Source organism: Arvicanthis niloticus, chromosome 13 (assembly GCF_011762505.2).
Source record: "Arvicanthis niloticus isolate mArvNil1 chromosome 13, mArvNil1.pat.X, whole genome shotgun sequence".
NCBI lineage: Eukaryota > Metazoa > Chordata > Mammalia > Rodentia > Muridae > Arvicanthis > Arvicanthis niloticus.
In genome coordinates this window covers 55,662,934-55,685,801 of record NC_047670.1, presented here as the reverse complement: position 1 = coordinate 55,685,801, position 22,868 = coordinate 55,662,934, and the positions used below count along the sequence as shown (strand labels likewise).

The following is a 22,868-nucleotide window of genomic DNA, read 5'->3' as shown; positions in this document are numbered from 1 at the left end:
GTGCACCAAGGAGGGAGAGCACACAAGATGGAGAAAGGTTGGCATTCCTGTTCTGTCTAATAGAGAGGGCTCAGGTGAGAAGCACAACCAGGTCATGGGAGAGTGTGAGGGACCTTGGGCCCAGCTGTGGTATACTTTTAGAACTGGGCATGGGCCATTCTCCAGCCCACATGGATCCCTGGGGCAGATTCCATAGCCTGCAGGATCAGACCATTTCATCAGCAGACACATGTGATTGGGGCAATCCAAAACATAGTCAGTGGAGGATTCATGACACAATGAACAGGAGCAGATGGACCAAGACTTTGTAAGTACCAAGGACTCTAGAACAACCAGAGGAGAATCTGAGGGTAGTTGTAAAAGCTTCAACCACATGAATGTCACATGGAAAACCCCCTTGCTTGCACCTGTAGGTTTGGAAAGCTTCAGGCACTTGGGGTGAATAAATAGACAAGATTGGGCAGCTACTTCTTGTTCATTGTTGTCTGAATATTCCTGGAAAAACATGAACAAATGTCTACTCATCCAGACAGGGAACTAGTGATAGGCCAAAGTACAGATACCACCAATAACCAGTGTGTTAAAGCAATGAGTTTATTGAGGTTACTTACAGGGGAATGGATGGGGGTACAAGAGCCAACCCTCCCCCAGCGTGGGTGACAGCTCACAAAAACCAGCAACTGAGAGCTCACTGCACAACCTTCAGGCAGGTTAACAGGTTGGAGAGTGTCTTTTCTGGTGGCTCAAATGATCTGAGTCCTTTCCAGGCAGTTCAGTTGGTCTCTTCTTTTTTTCAGACTTTTGGCTGATCTTTGCTTACTCTAGGCTGTTCTGTTTGTTCTAAGCATGGCAGCTGTCTTTGTTGCTTATATATTACTGAAGAGAAAGGAGCCTAGTTAATCTATTCAGTTTCAGGGACTTCCTGAAGGTATTTTGAGTTGTTTACTTCCTGTCTTAATGAGTTTCCTTGTAAGATAGGGGGTTTCACAACCCCCCTTTTTCTCATTTTATGCCTGAGTTTCCCTCAAAGATGAAGGTTTTTACCTTGGAGGAACACATCATTCATTAGACATATATGTACTAAAAGCCTTCCCCACGTGCCAGGAACATACATCTACAAAATACAACAACCCCAAGAAGCATACAGTCTAATGGTCACACCATTCAATCTAGTGCTCCCATCTGTGTGCATGGTGTTCAGGAAAAGCACTGAACTCAAGAGGTAATCTAAAGAGATATTTTATTTCACATGGGAGTGATGGGAAGAAGGGACATGTGAACTCAGATCTGAACAGCAGTCAGCTGGAAAGCATAGGATGTGCATCCTGGGGGGGGGGACACCCACAATTATGAAAATCCTGGGAAGGGTTCCTAACCATCTGGAGGCTGAAGGAAGGACAGTGGGGAAGGAGTATGAAAGCAAGAGGAGGTTGGAGACCTGGCAGGACCAAGTTGGGATTTTAGGTTCAAGGCTAATTGCCTGTGAAGAAAAATGATGTGCTTGGGTTTGTCTGTCCAAAGAGTGCCTTGGTGTCTGAGTGGAGAGTGTACCAGGCACAGGAAGGAATGCAGGGCAGCAAGCACAGAGGACAGTGCAGTTGCTATGGGAGACAGAAGGGTGCCGTGGCTGGGAGGTGAAGTGGAAGGACTTGAAAAACAGTAACAAAAAATAAATTTGTTTTAAAGAATTGCAATGGTAATTTTTTTTCTCACACTCTTGTCTTACAGATAGTCACGTTGAAAGTAGACAAAATAATTGTGCCATGCAATTATTTTGACCGGGTCGGTCTGTCTCCTTTGTGTGCTGTGAGCTGAGATCTAGTGATGCCCCCTGCCTTGCCCAGAAACCAAAGTGATGGACATTGATTTTTCTCTTTCAGGATTTCCTGAGAAAGATTCTGCACCTCCCACGGCTTCTGCTCCTGTTAGAGTGATATCTGGTAGGGAATTCCTGTTTGAGTCTCCAGCCAAATGCCTGTCACTTGGAAAATTTCTGATTCCTGATGAAGATGCAAAAAGAAGTCACCAGCCGCCAAACAGCAATGATGTCATAAAGACAGTAATGAGTCGTGCCTGTCCCAAAGCCAAAGTGACTTATTCACCAGCAACAAAGAGCAGTGGCTGAATATCCCCAGAAAAAGAATCCAATTAGATTTGTGAGGCTGATGCCCTTGCTGATCAAAGCACCTGGGAGCTTGTTAGAGATGTGAGGCTTAGTCAGAACCCACATTTTAACATGGTCCCCAGACAACGCTCAGATACTTGAGATTTTGAGAAGTGTTTCCTTAGATCAGCCTGAGACCATCTAATGGTGAGTGGGGCATGGTAGATGCTGGATATTCAAAATGAAGTGATTTCCAGCGACTGGGGAGGAAACCTTAACTGGTCCAACAGGAACTGGCTTTTCTCTGGAAGTTCTCTGCTCAGCTGTTGCAAAGTCGCACCTAGGGTGTGGTGGCCAAAATCTCTTCTAAGCTCAGTCCCCATGAGTCCTTGCTCTCCCTTAGTGGTTTGGGTGACTCTCCTATTCCATTTTGAATCCCGCTAATGAGGATATCTCAATAAAAATTCCTCCTACCTTCTCCCACTAGGGCTCCTGCTAGAACAGGATGCCTGTTCCAGGGGTTTTAGAAGCTCTGTCTCTCCAGGCCTAGAGCCCCTGCTGCCCCAAGGTAGGGAGTACCCTCTTCTCCTAGGGCTGTGCCACATGGACACCAGATACAGGCTGGCAAAACTTTATTACTGTATTCTCATAGAGTGTTTCAAGGCGTAGTAACTAGACTAGAACCCAGCCAGTCATCTCCGCCTCAGCCAGGGCTCTCCTCCCACAGAATCAGCCAAATGGATGAAGTTTGTGGGCTGCTGAAAGCATATGGTTTGCAAATACTGTAAAAGCAAACACCACTCTTGGCTTTTATTTACTGTAATGTCTCACATCACCTACTACCAAGCTTGCTGATCAGGCCCACTTTGCCTTAGCTTCCGGGCTCCTTCTCCCTCCTTGGCGCCTTCTCTGCTCTTTGCCTCCTTCTGATGACTCTTTCCCCTCTGCACTTGGGGGAGGGTGGTCCTTTCTGCACCAGCTGCATATGCCTCCTCTCGATGCCCTGCTTGACAACCCCCCCCCCCATCTGTCATCTGCTACCCATCTTCTGACTCCCGGCTTTCTTGTCCCAGGGCTGCCGCTGCTCCTCACTCCTGAGCTGCTTCCTTGACCTCCAAACTATGTTTTCTTCTCTCCTGGTCCCTCTCTTTCTCTAAAGGGAACCTAGGGATCAGAGGATTGTTGAATCAGAGTCACAAGGGATGGAGTGTATGCCACACTGCAGTGACTCCTGAGTCATAGACTGTTCTCTTGTCTCCCTCAGTAAGAGATGCCCTCCGGTCCCGCCCTAAAGTGGGAAGGGACAGGCCCCCCTCTGTCACATATACTCACCATCCCTTTCAGCCTTGCTCTTCCTTTCCTATCTAGGACACACACACACACACACACACACACACACACACACACACACACACACACACACACGTGACTACACCAACACCCTTGTAAGTGCCTTCTGTTCTGACATCTTTACTTCCAGGCTCCATAAAAGCTTCCTCCCCAGTGTCCCTCCCTGCCCATAGGCTTCTCTGTGCTTTATTCCCCAAGTCAGGCACCAGGACACACAATTCTAGTTTAAGGTGACAGAGGGACAGCAGCAGTGGTGTTCCTCTTCCTAGGTGGAGGGAGGCCTACCGCTTACACAGAAGAGAAAACTCATGTCCATGAAGGGGGTTAGAGTCAGTCTGTCAATCTATCTATCGATCTGCAGTCAGCACTCTTGGCTTCCCTCACGTCCACTGGCAAAGATGTCCTCAAACACAGAAAATCAGGAGCAAAACCTAATTGAGTTCCACAGAGACACCCTTGTAACCACAGAGTGAGGCTGCTGACACATCCCACATTTTCAGCCAGGGCTTCTCCAAGCACTTCCAAGAATCTTAGGCTGCAGCTTTCTTTGCAGCTGGGGAAACAGAAGTTACTTTCAAGTAAGCCACAAGGGCCTGTAGAGAACCCCTGTGAGTTCCCTAGCACTTGGCTCTGTGGTGTCACCATGTTCTAACTCTCTTGTCAGCCATAGGGGAAGAGGATTACCCAAGGGACAGTCTGATGGAAAGTAAAAGTTCCCAGCCAGACATTGACTAGGCCTGAGCTTGCAGGGCTCTCCCACACCAAGTGGAACTTCCTGATCACACCCTTGCTGGCTCCCTGCTCAGACTTGCTTGGTGCCTGGAGCCCTGCATCTGCTACACCTTAATTCTCAGGGTGCAGTGCCTGCTCTGGGCAGATGAGGGGAGCTACCCTGTAAGTGAACAGGGCCAGGTGAACTACCTAACATGCCTCACCAAGCCCAGCCCTGTCCTATACATCCATCCCTGGGGTGTGATCACTGCTTAGCTGCTTGCTCTTTTAGAAAATTCCCAAGCCAGGAAAGAAGCCATGAAAGTTCAAGGGCTGGAAAAGGGCATTTCCCTGCCCGGCTCCCAGCTCCCCACTGCCCCTCACACAGAGAAGAGCCGGCAAAACGCCCCCCTCTCCACCTGGGTTCCTTCTCATGCCGGTCAACGAGCCAACCTGCCTGCCAATAAATTACTATTATAAAATGTTGTGTGTAGACACAGGCATACATATACATGTTTTGTGTTCACAGGGGCACACGTGCACATGTATGCATGTGTGTGTAGTTATAAAGTTCAGCTTTCCCCACTTGCCCCTCCCTGTCTTGCAGGCAGCTTCAGACGAAGAGCCCCCAAACCTCCCAGTACAACTCATCATCGCATCATGGGAGCCACATAGTTGGCGGGGAAGAGACCCAGTTTGTTGTGCAGACGGCCGGTCCACCAAGATGGGTTGGAGCTGTCCAGGACTTCAACCACCTCTCCGCTTCGGAATCCCAGCTCGTCCTCCTCTAGAGCCTCAAAGTCATATAGTGCCCTGGCCCAGCGCACTCGCTGTAGGGGAGACAAGAGACACTGATTAAGCTCAGTAGGCTGGTCTTTGGTACAACTGTTACAAGGGGGAGTGTCTAGATCTATTCTGAGTCCTCTGAGCCCTTCCGAAAGGGTGCAGCACAGCCTTGCTTGCAGCAGTCTAAAGCAGACTTGGCATGCACAGCCCTGGGCACTAAGTTACTGGGACTTACTACCTTTGCTCTTGATATAGTCTTGTTCTGCTATCGTGGTACAGGGATGGAAGCTGGGACCTCACATATGTTAGGTAAGTGCCCTACCACTGAGCAGGTCCCGAGACCACGTGTACTGGATCACAAGGATAAAGCTCACCCTGCCCTGCTGCCAGAAGAGCGAGGACAGGGTGAAAACTCAACAGTTTGAAAACAGCAGCCTGGATGAGCCAGGCTGACCCCTCTCTGGAGACACCTCCTCCCACTCTCTGCTCACTCACCCCTGCCGCCTGGAGTTGTACGGGGTCTGTATGTCTCCGGTGCATCAGGGTGGCGTTCATCTCACTGCTGATGCCACAGTGTCCATCGTTTATGTCCAGGCTGCCTCCACGACGGTCCTAGAGACATGTAAGAGAGGGCCACTACATGATCAGTAGGGGTGACTCTCACAGACCGCCCCAACCCTGTGCCTTGCTTGGGGTGCTCTCTACAGAAATAGTACCCAAGAAGACCTGCAGACCATCACCCTTCATCACAGGAGGGAATCTGAAGGGATCTTAGATTCTGAAGGCAAAGACAATGGCCTCCATTTATTCAATGAAATAGCAGTAATTTGGGGAGTCTCAGGTGCTCAGGCCTCAGGATTACAATCAGTCAATCAGTCATCATCATCATCATCATCAGAACCATCATCATCAGAACCATCATCATCATCATCATCTGTGTATGTATGTGTGTGAGTGTAGAGGTCTGAGGTTGACATGGGGTATCCTCTGTCATTCTCTATCCACTTGAAGGGATGTTTCTGAACCTGGAACTCACTGATTCAGCTATACTGGTTGACCAATGAGCTCCTGGACTCTGCCTTTCATCTCAGCAGTGAGGCTAAGGATGTGCTCCCAATGCTAGCTTTTATGTGGGTGCTGCAAATCTGACTTCAGGCCCTCTTGTTTGCCTAGCAAACACTTTATCCATTAGGCCATCCCTCCAGCACTATTTTTTTTCTTTTAATCTTAAGACAGGGTCTTGCTTTGCAGCTCAGGCTGATCTTGCACTCACTATGTAGCCCAGGCTAGAGTTGGGCTTTTAATCCTCCTGCCTCAGTCTCCTAAATGTTGGGATTATAGGCATGCATTGCCATACCTAGCTTGTATTGTTCTTTTCCCATTTACAAATAAAAAATCAGGAACACTTACTGGTTTAGAGGAAACGATATACAGTGGTGTGCTAAGTGAGCAGATGGAAAAGTAACCAGGTGTGCCTGGGTAGATCATGGAAGGCATCTGGGAAGAGGTGATGCCTGGGCTTCAGCTTGAAGGAGAAGCGGAATGGGCCAGGAAAGACTCATCAGGTGGACAGGATAGCTTATAAAACGCCAGAAAGAGAGAAAAATGCTCTGAGCCACGCCAGTGACAAAGTGTGGTGCCGTTTGCTGGGTTGTGTGTTTGCATGGCAGTGGGGGTTGGCAGCAGGATATGAGCCTGGGAAAGTAGATACAGGCAGCTCACAAAGGACCATGTGCCTTGTGGAGGAATGTAGACCAATGTTGTCTTTATTGTGTTGTCCATCTCCATAAGCCTCTTGCAATTCCCTTCTGAAACAGGCAGGGGTAGATAAACAATCAGGGCTACGGCAGGTGTTAATCTGTTTTTCTTTTTACAGGTTAAGAGGCAGGAATTGAAATTCTGCTGACAGGAGAATTAGTCTTCAGGGTGTGTGTGTGTGTGTGTGTGTGTGTGTGTGTGTGTGTGTGTGTGTGTAGTTGGGCACCGGAAGTCAGTATCTTTCTCTCCTCCCCATCTGCCTTGTATTTTGAGACGCTCTTCGTGAACTTGGAGCTCACTACTTCAGCCTTCACTCTTTGCCCTCGTCCCTTCCATCTCCTCAAATACCTGGTGGAAATGCTGCATATAGCGCTGCTGTGGAGGATGCTGTGGCCCTGGTGGGAACTGGGGGTGTGGCTGCTGGTGCGGGTGGAACTGCTGGGGACCCAGAGGAAGGTGGTCTGATGGCTTCCGGTTCATCGAAGGTCGGATTTCTTCTACAGTTACACTCGGGTGAGGGCCTCCCTGGAACCGCCTGTCCAGGCTGTTGCCCCGGTGACCCTGGGAGGGAAAACAGGAGATCCAGATTCATTCTTCCCTTAGATCTGTTCCTGTCTCTCTTCTGGCAGTAACTGTGTGGTTGTGGTAGGGCTTAAGGAAAATCAAAGGTTTAGACCTCTACATTATCAAAACTGGCCTCCGAATTCCCAAGTTTTCCCTGGTTCAGGACTTCCGGTCCCTGGTTGACAATTTAACCATTTTCAAGTGGTCTGTGCTGAATTCATTCCTACCGGGTTTGTTTTTCTGTCTGTAATCAAGCTTAAATAGTCTTCTGTGACAGACAGGGATAGGTGGTTTGAAAAGGACACGTGTGCTTTGTTTGGGGAAGTAAACTCTCCCAGACCATCAGCTGTTTTCAAGACTGGCCTATTACTATCATGAGAGGAGAGGGTTCCCATCCAGAGCATACAGACGTTCAGAAGAGAAAGCAAAGGCCAACCAAGATCATGTGACAAATAATCCACATGTTGTCACCTGTTGCCAAACTGCTGGCCATCCTACCCTCGAGATATCTTGACTACTCTTCACTTGGCATTGTCTGGAGCCATTATTTACAGCCTGGTGACAGTGACCCTAGACAGCAACATTCTGGCAGAGCCATGGAAACCAGGCCGGGTGCCCCATGTGCCAGGAAGAAACAAGGCCTCTCTGCTTCATGCTGTAACAGTTCATAGATCAGAAATACTTTATTGTTATTTTTATTTAACAAACAATTACACAGAGCCTTGGGCTCCGTAAATGCTAGCACTGTACAAATATTAACTCATTTAATCCAGTTTAACAAAATCTTTATACTGCCTTTCTTATCTCTAAGCGCTGCATCCTACTAAGTTAATACTTCTGTCTATTTCCTGGTTAGAATAACCCATAAGATCTCCATTGACCTTTGTTTTCTTTCCTGAACTTCTGTGTGCTCTGGTTGGGAACACCCTCTTCTCTGATGACTGTAGCACCCCAGCCTTGAAAACAGCTGGTGACTTGGAAGGGCAGACTTACTTCCCCAAAAGCACACGTGTCCTTTTCAAACCGCCCCATCCCTGGGATTCCAGCTCGGCCACTCAGTGTTTCTTCCTTGATTACACCTGTGTTCTTTGAAAAATAGTTTGTACTTTGCATGTGTGCACATATACACGCATGTGTGTGGATGCCCCTGTGTGAAGTGGTAACTTCTTTGGTGCCTGCCTGCTGTGGACCAGATTCTGTGGCAGAGCCTGTGACTACACCATCCTCAGTCTTTATAAGGGCCCAGTGAGGGCACTGCTAGTGTGCTTTCCATGCTAAGATAAGAAAACATATACTCACAAAGCATCTTTTTGTTTGTTTGTACGTTATTGATTGATTGATTGATTGATTGTCAGTGTCTAGCTTGCCATAACCATGGCTTGATATGTAGCCCAGGCTGGTCTTGAACTTGCAGTCCTCCTGCTTCTACCTCCCAAGTGCTGGCTACGGTCATGTGCCACCATACCTAGCTTCAGAAAGTCATTTTATTTGTGGTACATGTCTCTGTATATGTATACTACGTGTGTGCAGATGCCCAAGGAGACCTGATCTTTGCCATCGGATCCACTGGACCTAGAGCTCCTGGTGGTTGTGAGCTGTGTGACATGAGGCTGGGAATATTCATTCCAGGTCCTCCAGAAGAGCAGCAAGTGTTCTTGAGTCACCTCTGCAGGCCTCAGAAAGTGTTCTTAACTTGATTAGGTGACACAGGTAGTTAGGAATGAAGTCAGGATTAAACCTATGCAGTCCCTGTACTCCTCGAGGTCATCAGGAAACTGCCTGGTGTTTTAGTCCTGCCCCCTAGGCTACTCTCTCTAGTAATACTGTTGTCCTGACCCTTGAGCAGCTCCAGACCTGGGCTGAGAACACTCATGTAAGACCCGCAAAGAACTAGATGACAGTACCCCCCCAATGTGAGCTAACATTTACAGTCATTTGTAATGTGTTTAAGAGTGATGGAAGAGATTGGGACACATCAGATTCTTATGCTCACAGCCTCCTGAATCCCCTGTTTATGCTGTCTTAAAGGATGAGGAAACAGGATCTGAGAGCTTTCTAAAGCCACACAGCTAGGAAGTGTTAGGAAGTGTTCAGCTCGGATTAAACCTGAGATCTGGCTGCTGGGATCAGCTCTCAGCTGGATCAGAATACCTTTTTTCTTTTCTTTTCTTCTTTTTTTTCCTTGTGTGTGTGTGTGTGTGTGTGTGTGTGTGTGTGTGTGTTACACAGGAATTCAGGCTACCTACAATCTCTGGCCTGGAGTTTTTCTGAACCTAAGGCGTACCTGATCTTGCGTTCCATCCCGAAGGAAGATCTGCTTCTGTTTGGAGATGGATGTTGTCCGGTAGTAGTCCACCAGCTTATTTAGGGATGGGAACTTTTCAGTCCACAGGAAGTAGTTGCCCTTGGTGTCTCGCATGACTTTGAAGTGCTGAACATCATCTTCATGCCTGGAGACCAAGCAGACTCAAGTTGTGTGTTACACGGCGACCTTGTCCCTGCTGAGGGTGTTGTTTGCACCCAGGGATGCTGAAGTTCTCTTTGGACAGACATCGTATGAACATTTCTTGGGGCCAGGGAGTGACATAAACAAACATCTGTTTCACCCAGATAGGGCACCGATGACAGAAGGAAGTAATGATTCCACTGTTTGTCTTTGTCAACCAAGGAGTTAATTAGAGATACTTATGGTATCACGGACAACATACAAGCAGCTATGCCACTTTCCTTCATCCTTTATTAACTGCCTTCACAGCCTTATGATCTCCCCATTTCATGATGGCACATGACTACGCCGTCTCCAGTAGGTCTCATGTAGGCACTTGTAGCTGCTGTGAGTTCAGGCAGTGTCGAGCCACAGAAGAGCTGCTCATTCTACAGCAGCAGATGATCTAGGTACGGGCAACCTGAACCACGCTCTAGTAGTGGATTCGTGGGAGGGTCCACCCACGGAAGATGATCAGATGAACTGGAGTCAATCTTAGGTGCCGAACCCACATTTGAAAGCAATAAAGGGGGGCTTGTGAAACAACTTAGCTAGTAGAAGGTGTTTGCTAAACCTAATAACTTCAGTTTGATCCACAGAACCCACGTGATGGAAGAACCAACTCTCCCAAGTTGTCCTCTGACCTACACAAACACACACACACACACACACACACACACACACACACACACACACACACACACGTAGAAAAAGGTAGGTCAAGAAAAGGAAAACAGATTATATATAGAATTGTAGATTTTAACCAGAAAAGACCTTGAGGATAGTTTGGCTTTTTCTGATTTACAGGAGAGGATACAGAGACTGAGAGAGGCCCAAGGGCTTAGTCAAGGTCAATAGGTAGCAAACCTGAAGAACGCCCAGTCTGATTCTAGCTGGGCTGGGTAATTATGCTGACTGCTTTTAAATACGTGTCTTTTGCCACCAGTTGGGATCTCAGGTGGTCAGGCACAATCTGTACAGAAATCTGATTAGCCATTTGAAAATAAGGGGGTAAATTTTACTCGCAGCTCTGGTCTTTCTCCACAGCTAAGTCATTCTGTCTTGGTTATCAAGTTTTGTTTTTCCAAACAGACTTTTGATTGCATGTTGTATCTGCATGCACATTGGCGCTGTCAATGGCTGCTTCCATCAGAAAGGTCAAGCGGTAAAGTAAAGGGCTTTGGGGAGTAGAGATTCCTCTGAAGGTTAGTAGGGGATTCCTAGGGATAGTTTTAGGGGGGTTGTGTTTGGAGGGAACAGGGATTCTGACCTTTATTCTTATCTTTAATCTGGGTTCTATTCATAGCCAAGAGAAGCCAAAGATTAGACAGTTACTTCTTGCCCAACTGATTTGGGGTAGAAACTGGCACATAGCTATCACTGCTAGTCCTCCCTAGGAGTTTGGACACTCACAGAGGAGGGAGTATTTCTTGTGTATAATAATTATTCACCCAGTCCTTCTCAGCATCATGTTGCTGCTTGACATCTGTGTCTATAACGTAGGATGGCCTACTGGTATTGAGAAGGGTAAAGAAAGGGATGTGACTCAAATCTCCAGATCTGAAAGGCTAGCATCTAAAAGGCTAAGCAAGAGAACCACCATGGGCTCTTAACCCTTTGTGTCCACGCCACACAGTGTTTGTAAGAATAAATAAACATGGTTTTGCTTTGGGATGTATAGTACGTTTTTAAAAGGTAGTATGGAGATTACTCTAGTGATCACAAGACGTTGCCTTGTCTCAATACCAGACAAGACTCTGGCAAAAATCTAGTCTAAGCATTGTATAAGATTCACGTCAGTCAAGGAATACGACCATAATTCCTGGCTGAAAAAGTCAAGGTCAAGGTTCTGAAAGTCAAAAGCACCAAAGGAGGCACTTCAGGCTAACAAATTGCTTCGTGCACTTTGTGACCAAGGCCCTTAAAAACAGGTTTGATTGGGGCTGGAAAATTGGTTTAGTGGTTAGGAGTACAGGCTGCTCTTCCAGGGAATTGGGGTGGCTGACAACCATCTGTAATTCCAGATTCAGGAGATCAAACACCCTCTTCTGGCTTCCACTTGCACTTCATATACATGGTATGCAGATGTACATGCAAAACTCATGCACACAAAATTTTATGAAAAAGGGGAAATATAAATTTTAAAAAGGGGTGATTGGTTTATTAATAGACCAAATTTTTTCTAATGAAGATCCAAGGAGTTTAGAATTTGAAATATATTAATATTGGCTTGAGCTAATATTTACAACTGCCTGAGATATGGAGTTTTAGTTAAGGAGAATTAAGAGTATAGGGCTAGAGATGTGTCTCAGTGGGTGTGATGGTTTGAATAAGAATGGTCCCTATAGGCTCATGTATTCAATGCTTAGTCACCAGTGAGTGGCACTACTTGAAAGGATTAAGAGGTGTGGTCTTGTTGGAGGAAGTGTGCGCTTGGGGTGTCTCTCTGTCCTCTCTCCCACCTCTCTCTCTTGGCCTGCAGATCAGGATGTAGCTCTCAACTACCTCTCCAGCGCCATGTCTGCCTGCTTGCTGTCATGCTTCCCAGCATGACGATAATGGACTCATTCTCTGAAAGTGGAAGCAAACCCCCAATTACACACTTTCATTTATGAGAGTTGCCTTGGTCATGGTATCTTTTCACAGCCACAGAACAGTGATTAAGAGAGTGGATGAAGGTGCCTGACACCAAGCTTGATGCCCCGAGCTCAGTCTCTGGGACCAACATGGTAGAAGGAGAGCTTCAACTCCCTAAACATATCTTCTGACCTCCACATGTGCATATATGTGCTCCAGTCACCACATATAACACACACACACACACACACACACACACATACACACACACAGTACACATACATGTTCTTTTTGTTTTAGCAAGATGTCAAGGTTGATGACATTAAGGGGACAGAGGTATTTGCAAGCACACTCTAGGTGCACGTGCCTAGAGACAACTGGCCCATCATTTATTAGTCCTTCCTGCCTCGCTTTAAAAGTTCCTCTCTTTGTAAATAACAAAGCAGCCAGTTTATTGCCAGAGATTAGATTTCTGCCCTGGAAGCAATAAAACCTCACACCTTTAGAAACTTATTAGCTAAGGCCACCTGTCAATTCTCAGGGCAGGGGTGTGTGTCCTGTGAAGGGGGTGTGTCCTGTGAAGGGGGTGTGTCCTGTGAAGGAGGGGTGTGTCCTGTGATGGAGGGAGTGTGTCCTGTGAAGGAGGAGGTGTGTCCTGTAAAGGAGGGGGTGTGTCCTGTGAAGGGGTGTGTGTGTCCTGTAAAGGCTCTGGCCTCCATTGTTAACAGCTGCATCTCTTGCATTATGTGGTCACCAAGTCTGACTTGCAGTCTTTGACACGTTGATCACACACACTGCATGCAGATCTGAGGCTTCTCAGTTTAGGTCTATGTCACATCCCTGCCTGGACTGAGTCACTTCCTGTAAGGTGTGGCACAAGGGTTACAGTGTCAAAGTTCTTTCTGATCTCCCTCACCGGGGGCCTCCCTCATCTCTACTCTGCTCTTTTCAGTTTTGATTTGCTATGACCTTGCTGGGGGAGAGCAACCTTGCTCTGTGTCCAGCAGCAACTTGGGGTTTCTGCTTTTCTCTAGCCTTTCTTCAGCCCTCTATTGACAGAAACAGACAAGGTTAAGACTTCCTTTCCTTCTCCCTCTCCTGCTTCCTGATACTCCTTGATGTCTGCAGGGTGTCTGGCGCTGTTCAGAGCACACATATAACACAGATCAATTTGCTTTCTGAAAATATCTGGCAGCGAACCGGCGGTGGCGCAGCCCGGTCCCCTGTGCGCTCTCTCTCGGACCTGCGGGTTTGAATCCCGCTCGCTCCAGCGCGTCTCCTCCCATGTATCGTGGGAAAAAAAAATCTGGGCAGGACAGGGAAGCACATAAATGCACACTTTTTTTTTTTCAACTGGTTCTTAATATGTAGCCCTGGCTGTCCTGGAACTCACTATGTTGACCAGGCTGGCCTTGAACGTACAGAAATCAGCCTGGCTCTGCCTCTTGAGTGCTGGAATTAAAGGTATACACCACCACTACACAGGTCATTTTGAACAGAAATCAATGTGTGGAAGAGTTAAGGACACATGTTCTGGGGAAGAAATAGTCGAGTAGTTAAAGGGCTCCTCCATGTTTCTGATCGGGGATGATCTCCCAGCTTCAGCAGGCTAAGGGTCAAGGCAGGTTTAGGAGTCACCAGTACCTGACAGAGATGGAGAAGTCTCCTGGGGAACTCTGGCTGGCCCTGATGATGAAGAATCCAATTTCCTTGCCCATGAGTAAGTTTTCTGCTTGATGTCGTGAGAGGCCTTCGTGGAACCACCTATTGCAAGACAGGGGAAAGGACTTTGAGACACATAATGGTGCAGAGAGAGAGAGAAGGGACATGGACAAGAGGTGACTCAAGGGAGGAGGCCAGGGTCCCTGAATCAGGGTTTGGGGCATGCATTCTAAAACCTAGCAATGGCAGTTAACTGCTTCCAGGGAAGCAATGGCCCACTGCTCTGTACTTGATCTCTTTGTTCATTTTCCTTCTAGAAGTTTCTCTCTAGCTTGGAAAACTTGTATCATAGAAGTTTGCTGTTGTACCAAAATGGAGCCGTGTGGGATTGGCTCACAATGGGCTGAAGCCACCTGCCACCAGGAAAGAACTGTGGAGAAGACAATGCATGGTGTAGAAAGGCCTGCTACTGGCATAGAAGCAGGGTGCCAGGCCAGGCTGGTAGACACGGCCTGGACACCCATTCCCTTCCTGAGATGTCAGTGGCCGGCTACTTTTCCCCAGGAGCATTCAGGACAGTTCCAGCTCAGGGGGTCAGGCTCTTTGGGCTAACACAGGAGCCTCAGGGACTTGACTGTTGTGTCCAGCAGAGACTGCCAAGTGTCCAGGAAATCTTGCAAACACTTGGAGCTCAACAACTCAAACAGCAACATCTACAGCCAACTCTTTACTCTTCTGTGAGCCATTCCCTGCACTTCGAGGTCATCCACCTAAAAAACTGAATCCAGGTCTGATGATTCTCTACGGAGGAAACAGAGAAACCAAATTTTCCAGAGCACATACGGCCAGGGTGGCAGTGGCTGGAATGTTCCAAAAGAGTCATACATACTAGGTTAGGTGAACAGTGGCTGCAGCTTCTGCCAGGAGAGCACAAACTCCTCTCTACTCTAGAAAGAAGTTTTTCGTCACAGCTGATAGAGGTTGGACCGGTCATGTTGCTTCTAGATGGCTGCTCTAATTGCTGCCTCCGGAAGGCTAATTAATGCTCAAGTCCCTTTAGGACAAATTCACAGCAGGCCTCTTTGCTTCACAGGATCCGAGACCCTTGACTCCAGACTCAGATAACAGGAGGGACACTTCCTCCAGACCTGGGCCACAGCAGCAGGCTGGAGCCTGGGGTTTCTGGTGTCCCACACCTCTGCAGGGCTGAACAGCTGATTGACACATGGAGAAAGCACACTAGTGACAGGAGTGGGTAGGTGGTGTGCGCCACCGCAGCCGTAGTCCAAAGGGAAGTTTGCAGCACAGGCAACAGGCAGAGGCATTTAGAAAAGCTACATTCTCTAACTAGAGTACAGTATGGGATTTTTTATTTATTTATTTTTTTTAGGCTTTCAAACTTTTCAGCACTTTTGTGTCAGACACAGGAGGCCAGGGTTTCAATCTTCCTTATTATTCCAAGGCTTATTTTTCACTTTATTTGACATCTTTTATTTATATTTTTGTCTGAATTAGTTAATCAATCACTTTGAAATAGGATATCTCTATACAACCCTGGATATCCTGGAGCCAGTTCACTGTGTAGACAAGGCTCGCTTCAAATTCACAGAGATCTGGCTGCCTCTGCTTCCCAAGCACCAGGAATCAATGGTGTGCACCACCACACCCAGCCTATTGCTTCTGTAGGTTTGGGAGACAGGGTCTCATGTAGCCTTGACTGACTTTAAGCTTGTTATATGTTAGAGGCTGGCTTTGAACTTCTGATTCTACTTCCTATAACTACAGGCTCTGGGATGATCTTTTATTCTACCTTGGTTGGGTCTGACAGTTTTTATTGACCATCTTTGAACACCTGGGACCATTTTCTTGGTGCCAGGAAAATAGTGGTGAACAGAGCAGACAGGTGACTTCACTCTCAGGAAACTGGCATTCTAGGTGGCCCGGGAGACACACAATAACAACAGAACAATCAAAAATGGCATGCCAGGGGACTGTGAGTCAGGAAAGAAAATGGAAACAAAGTGGACAGGATGCTGGGGGTGGAAAGTCATTTAAAATGGCCAGGGGAGATGGCTTTGAAAGCATGACAACCTGAATTGTCACGATCCCCAGCACCCACACAAAAGCCTGCCATAGAGATGGGCGCCCGTAATCAGGACTGGGGAGACCAACGCAGGCAGATCCCTAAGGCTTACTGGCTAACTAGTCTAGCCGAATATTGGCAAGTAATAGATCAGGCAGAGACCCCATCACAAAAGAGGTGAATGATGTTCCTACAGGTGACACACGAAGGTGTCCTATGGTCTCTCCATATGGTATAATTATACACACCACCACTGGGGAAAATAAAATGGTAATAAGAAAGGTTTACTGGAGAAGAGGGTGTTGGTGGCAGGGTGAGGATAACTTAGGAAAGGAGCCTGAGGAGGAGAAGCCAGGACACTGGAGGACCAAGGGGAGGAGGTCATAGAGTGCGTTCTAATGGGAAGAAGGTCCCATCCTGCCTAGGTGGTGGCTGAGAAAGTAAGGATGCAGTCTGTAGCTGGCTGGGATCTTGTTGACAGGAGTCTGGGGGGTTCCTCAGAGGATGGGTGTGTGCTCAGACGGAGCTGGTAATAGGGAAAGCAAACACTTTTGAGGGAATAAAAGGAAACCTGGAAGGAGCATGGTTTTGTTTTTCATTTGTGTCTTTGGCCGAGGACGATGTGACTACAGAGAGCCTGTCAGCTGAGTATAGAGTAGATGGGGATGGGGTTACTGCTGGAGGCACAGTAGCTGCAAGTGAATGTAGCTGAGGGAGGTGCGGGACCAGTGGGAGTGGCCCCGAGGGTGGGGGAGGGGATCAAAGCTCTTCTCTTTAGGTGGTTTCCCTAACCCCACCATACACCTGGGAGGAAGGTGGCAGAGCTGAGAGGTAGGTGGGAGGCTGACTGACTTCAAGTGGTCCTCTAGCAGATGACAGCAGCGCTAAGGGTCCATGGGGGGTGGGGGTGGGGAGGTCAGTGGTCAACCTGTTGGCTCAGTGGTCTCTCCTGGGTCACGGAAGGTGCCTGCCTGAGTCAACAATACTATTATGATTTTCCTACAAAGCCTATGCTCTTGAGCCTCAGCCCTGGCTCTGAGACAAGATTAGATTTTTATCTAACCCTTGTGGTCAATGCTTGAGACAAACACAGCCCAATCTGTGTTTCACTTCCTCTTTCTGGAGGGAATCCCCTTCTGCCCCCACCCCCCCCCCCCGGACTGGGGTAAGGGAGCCATACAGTTTGGGATCCCTACTTAGGGTGGAAGGTCACATTAGGCAGTCAAGAACTTTGCCAGGATGGCTTTTGATGAGTGATGTCCAACAGCGCCCCCTTTGGGATTCTTGGAGATCCTACAACTGCATTCATTATAGGTGATTTTAACTTAACAAGCTTCCCCTCTTCCTGCCCCCCTCTCTTTGTGTATATGTATATGTATAATTAAATAGGCGATTCATGCACATGGCGTAAACTTCAGAAAGGAATGTGATGCCATGCAAATAAATCTTCCTCCCACCCTGGCCTTCCGCTGCCGGGTTCTGGAGGCTGGGGAGGGAGATCTCCAGAGGCAGCCATTTCTGACAGTTCCTTGGGTATGCATAGATAATTTTAGTGACGACTGAAAAAGTAAGGGGAGCGTGTGTGGGTAGACCCATCTTGGCAGGCTGGAAATACTTACTCAGGAAACTCGATATCTATAAAATTCTTAGGCACATATCCTTCTTGGCTTCCGAGCTCCGCCTTGAGCCACTCCTCCTGGTTGCTTAGTATCTAGATGGGAAAGAACAAAGGATTCTGATGAGAGGACACTGGGTGGCAGGAAGAGGCTGCAGAGCCACGAGGAGAATAAGCCCAAGGATCTGGATGGGACATCAGCCCCAGGGCTTAGTGGGAAGAAGGGAATACCATGGCTTACTTCTCTAGAATTTGGCTTCTCTTTCCACCATTATTTCTCTCCACTTGTGCCACCCTCTCATGTCACTCCACCAGAGCTCAGACCTGGCATTCAGAGACTGCCCTGAATCCCTTCTCATAAGTTTAGTTCTTCACATGTCTTTATGTGCGTGCTTTCGTCTGTCCGTGTGCACAAGTGCACCAGAGCGTGTTTATGGAGGTCAGAGGACAACTTCTAGTGATCCTTTCCTTCTGCTTTGTGGGTCCCAGGGATAAAGTTACCTATTGAGCTGTCTTATCAGCCACCAATGCGTTAATTCATTCGTTAATTTCTTTGAGAGAAGTCTATACATAGCCCGAGCTGGCCTGGAACACACTATGAAGGATGGCTTTGAACTCTTGATCTTCCTGCTTCTACCTTCCAAGTACTGGGGTTATAGATGTATAAAAAAACCATGTCTGACCAAAAATTTATTTTTAAACAAGAAGATTAGAACTCAGATGTCTAAGTGAGACCAGCTTTCTAAACTATAACGCTTTATATTTCATAGTCCCATTTTGAATGTTTTAAAATGGTGGGAATGGAGTTCTGGATACTTGGGATGACAGTTCACGTATGATGCCTCATGCCTGTCATCTCAACACTCAGGAAGGTGAGGCAGGAGGATTTCTGTCAGTTGGAGGCAAGCCTGAGCTATGTAGTTGTGAGCTCCAGGTCAGCAGAGTGAGAACTTGAGAGGAGGGGAGTGCTCTCTACAGAGACGCTTGCTGTGCCCTTTATAAACTTAGCCTCAGATGGCAAACAAAACCAAGAGTTCTTCTGTCTCCTTACCATAGGGCCCTCCATGACTGATACCCACACGTGGTCGCCTGACTTGGTCATTCACTTACTCAGCAGACGTGGTTGTATATATCTTCATTGATTTTAGAAAAAAAAAAAAAAAAACGAGATGCCCTTGAAAGTATTTGCCACTTAGAAAGTTTCTAAAGTATGTGGGCTTAGACTAGAGCAGTGACTCTACCCAAGGGTGGCATCATTAGAGACTGGGAAACCTTTGACGGTGCCACCAAGCCTTGGAGTCCCTTTCCAACGGCCCACTCCTCCCTCCCCCTCCCCTCTACCCCTCGGCACCCCCTCCTTCAGGGCTGGAGGAATATTAACTCTTTGCTATAGATCAAGCCATTGTTTCTCTTTCTTGTGGCTGAAAATGTTTCCAAGGTGGAGAAGCTAGGGTAGAAGAAGGAAGAACAGAGGGTAGACGGGAAAGATAGCCTGGAGACCTCCCCAGGCAAAGTGAGGAGCTAATTGTGCCAGTTGTAATGACTCAAGAGCCGGGTCTGAGGTACATTCTTGGAGTTTGGTGTCTTCACTCTAGCTGGGCTTTATTAGTTGGGGAAGGTTAGAAGTGCAGGGCCTTGCAGCCCGTGATTGAAAATTCTGGATTTTTATCTTCATATTGATTAAAAAGATTTTTAAGCCAGGAAATAACAGTAAGAATGAGAGTTAAGGAGGAGCTTTAAAGAGGAGCTGGGGGTGGGGTAAAACCAGGGGAAGAACAGAGGGAGATGGGCGTAGCCCACTGTAAGGGACAATGGGGTCTGAGCTAAAAAGAGGCAAAGACCTATTTCAGAGGATTCGAGGAAGGAAAAGTGGGCAGGGTTTTGTAACCATTTAGGATAGCTGAGGGAGAAGGGGATTCTGGGAAAACCTTGGGTTTCTAGCTTGGGAGACTGAGTGGGTGGTGATGTCTTTACTGAAATAGAGAGGAGCAGGAGCAGGAGGGACCCGTGGGCTTCAGCTTGTAGCAGGTGAATTCCGGCTGTGCACTCCTTCAACCGAGAAGAAGCACTCAGTGAGCGGTGGGTGCTGAGGATGTATGTGTTGGATGCAGGAGAGAGCTGGGGGCTGGTGACTGGGGTTTCCAAGACTCACCCAGAAAGGGTAGGAGTGGAAGTCCTTGGATTTCTCTCTTCCACTCCCTCCCTCCCTTCTTTCCTCCTTCCTTCTCTCCTTCCCTTCCTTCCTCCCACAGGGTTTCATATAGCTATCAAATCCTTAGGCAGCTGAGAGTGGTCTTGAATTTCTGATCTTTCTGCCTTCATCTTCTGAGTGCTGAGATTATAGGCCAACACCACCACATCTGTTTTATGCTGTGTTGGGAAAAGTCTCTAGGGCTCCCTGCATACCCAGGTGAGTCTCTGCTAGCTCAGCTTTATCCCCAGGCCTAGGCTCTTCTTTTTTATTTTTCTCTTGAGATAGGGCCTCACTATGTAGCCCTGGCTGCCCTGGAACTCACTATGTAGACTAGGCTGGCCTCAAACTCATAGAGGCCAGCTTGCCTTTGCCTCCCGAGTGCTGGGGTTAAAACTGTGGCACCGTTATGCCTGGCGTTGCCTCTAATGTCACTGCTGAGGTGGCAGAAACGTGCCATCAGGTTTGTGACAGGAAAACCTGGTTTCTAGCTTGAGCTCTGTCACTAGCTGTGCGATACAGGACAAATCAATTAGCCATCTGAAATGTAGCAGCAGCTCACTGGAGCCTCACAGAGCTCAGGTGAGGACAGACTCAGCTCTGTCACAGGAATATGTATGTGTATCTTTTTTATCTTCCAGACAGGGTTTCTCTATGTAGCCCTGGCTGCCCTGGAACTTGCTCTGTAGACCAGGCTGGCCTCAAACTCAGATCTGCCTGTGTCTGCCTGCTCAGTGCTGGGATTAAATACCTGAGTCACTAAGCTGGCAAACATTCATGTGTGTGTGTATACATACACACATACATACATACGTACATACATACACACATACATACATACATACACACATACATACACACACATACATACATACACACACATACATACATACACACACATACATACACACACATACATACATACATACATACACATACACACATACATACGTACATACATACACACACATACATACATACATACATATGTACATACATACACACACATACATACACACATACATATGTATATATACACACATATATGTATATATGTATACATACATACATATATGTATATATGTATGTACATATATATATGTATGTATACATATATATACATATATATACACACATATGTTTAATACTGTATCTTTATGAGGGAGGACTCCAGTTCTAATGGACAGGAAGGGTTTGTAACTCTTGCAAGCATTGTTCATGAATGTCTGGGCTGTGATCATTCCTTTCTGAAGCAGTAAAGGCATGTCCCACATTTGAGCTTGAGAATTGCTGAGAACAGAAACTTTCTAACATCAAATGTGTCTCTCAGCTTCGCTGAGGACGGGTGTGGGTCTGTGTGTGCTGAGGGGAGTGAGGGGGCGGGGAGGCACAAACTAGGTCAAGGGAAGGCAAGGAAACTCAGCAGCGGCATCTTGTATCCACTCAAAAAGCACAAGAAAGGTCCCCTCCATGCGCTGCTCCGGAATTGACAGCTTTGGAATTAGTTTCTCCTGTCACCATTGACCCTGGGGGAGGTGGGGGTTGGCCAGGGTAACCAATGTCAAATCCTAATGGAGGAGAGGTGAGGGGGAAGACACCGTTTGTAAATTGGCTTATCACAGTCCGAATCACACTCTGCAGCTTGCTCTCTGACCGGAAATCAGCCGCAATCCATGTAATCATGGCCAGCACTCATCTGCCTCCTCTGGAAACTAAAGATTGTCCAGGACTGCCGGCTATTTGTCTTTACCACCTGGGGCTGATGATGTGCCGAGATTGTGTTTCCAGAGAGGTGAATTTACAGGCATTTTATGGTACATAGAGGTTTGATTTTTTTTTGTCTTGTTTTTTAATATCTCATTTTCTGCAAAGAAAAGTGTTTTTTTTTTCTCTTTTTCTTTTGAGGGGTGGTGGCTTCCTCCTGCCGTTGTGGGTCCTGAGCCTCAAAGCTTCCTGTTCTCATCTCTCCATCGATTCAGTTCCCCTCATGTAAGCCCAGGCAAGGACGGCCCAGACACACGAAGTTCTACACTTAAATTGCTGTCGTCTTTCTTAAAATGTTCTCTAAGAGAATAATTTTCTGGGTTACACGGCCTGAGAATAAGCTAGATGTGGGAAGAGAAAGGCCAAAAGTACAGCTGGGAAGAAAATGTAAAATTGGATGGAAGTACAGCTCTTAGAGGCACAGTGGAAAGCCGAGGCATCGAGGAAGTTAATTGTGTGGGATTAAGTCAGTGCTTTTAGGCCTCTCTTATCAGGGAGAAACGGGGTCGCCTTGGACACATTATAGAAACAGGTAGGAACAAACTGGGTCAAAAGCCATTTTCCAAAACTGCAGGCAGATTCCAATGTAGATGGGTTCCCTGTGTAGCTACAGGTATGAACACGAAAAGTATGATCCCCAGCGTCCTTTCCAACCGTTTATTTCCCTGAAGAACAAGGAGCAAGCCCCTTGGCAGAGGTCCCTCGTCCACCATCTTGTCTGCCATCCTGTGCAGATCAGCATCTAGTAAGGGCCTGCTGTTTCGGCTGGGAAGGCAGAGAAGGAGCAGGAGAGGGTAGCTGCTAAGCTAGCCAAACACGTCTTTGTGCTTCTCTAACGAAAAAGTCTGCTTAATCGTTGGAGCTGAAGGCCAATCAACCTGAGCACCTCCAAGTGACTTTCTAGGGCACTCAAGAGCTGTCCTCGAAATGGTCTGCAGCGGTCCCTGGGCGTGTTTTCTCAGGCTGGCGATGGTGACACGATCACTAATGGCCACCATCCAGACATGAGAGCTCTGGTGTCTGCTCTCTGTGGTTTACTCTTTAACCACTACGGCTGCAGCAGGCAGAACTGGAAAAGGTGGGCAGAGTTGGCTTGCTGATGGGACTTTAGGTGGCCACATATATGCTGTTCCCCAGGTCAAGACATAAGTACTGGGTCCCTGTTTGGGGATGTGGCTTATGGTAGATGCTAGGAAGGCATAATGCTGAATTAGAGTC

The 22,868-nt window shown here is 47.4% G+C and overlaps 1 protein-coding gene across 3 annotated transcripts in view; it reads right to left on the bottom strand.

The window, feature by feature from the left end:
• Positions 1–576: 576 nt before the first annotated feature.
• The window catches only part of Grap2 (GRB2 related adaptor protein 2), a 79,556-nt gene continuing 57,264 nt past the window's right edge, over positions 577–22,868 (bottom strand). For all 3 annotated transcript variants that reach the window (XM_034516904.2, XM_076911651.1, XM_076911650.1), the window contains 6 exons: positions 17,700–17,791; positions 13,980–14,099; positions 9,558–9,723; positions 7,058–7,270; positions 5,447–5,563; positions 577–4,995 (listed from right to left, as the gene is read on the bottom strand). In XM_034516904.2, coding sequence (XP_034372795.1) covers positions 4,816–4,995; positions 5,447–5,563; positions 7,058–7,270; positions 9,558–9,723; positions 13,980–14,099; positions 17,700–17,791 — 888 coding nt within the window. In that variant the 3' untranslated portion in view covers positions 577–4,815. The remainder of the gene's footprint in view (positions 4,996–5,446; positions 5,564–7,057; positions 7,271–9,557; positions 9,724–13,979; positions 14,100–17,699; positions 17,792–22,868) is intronic.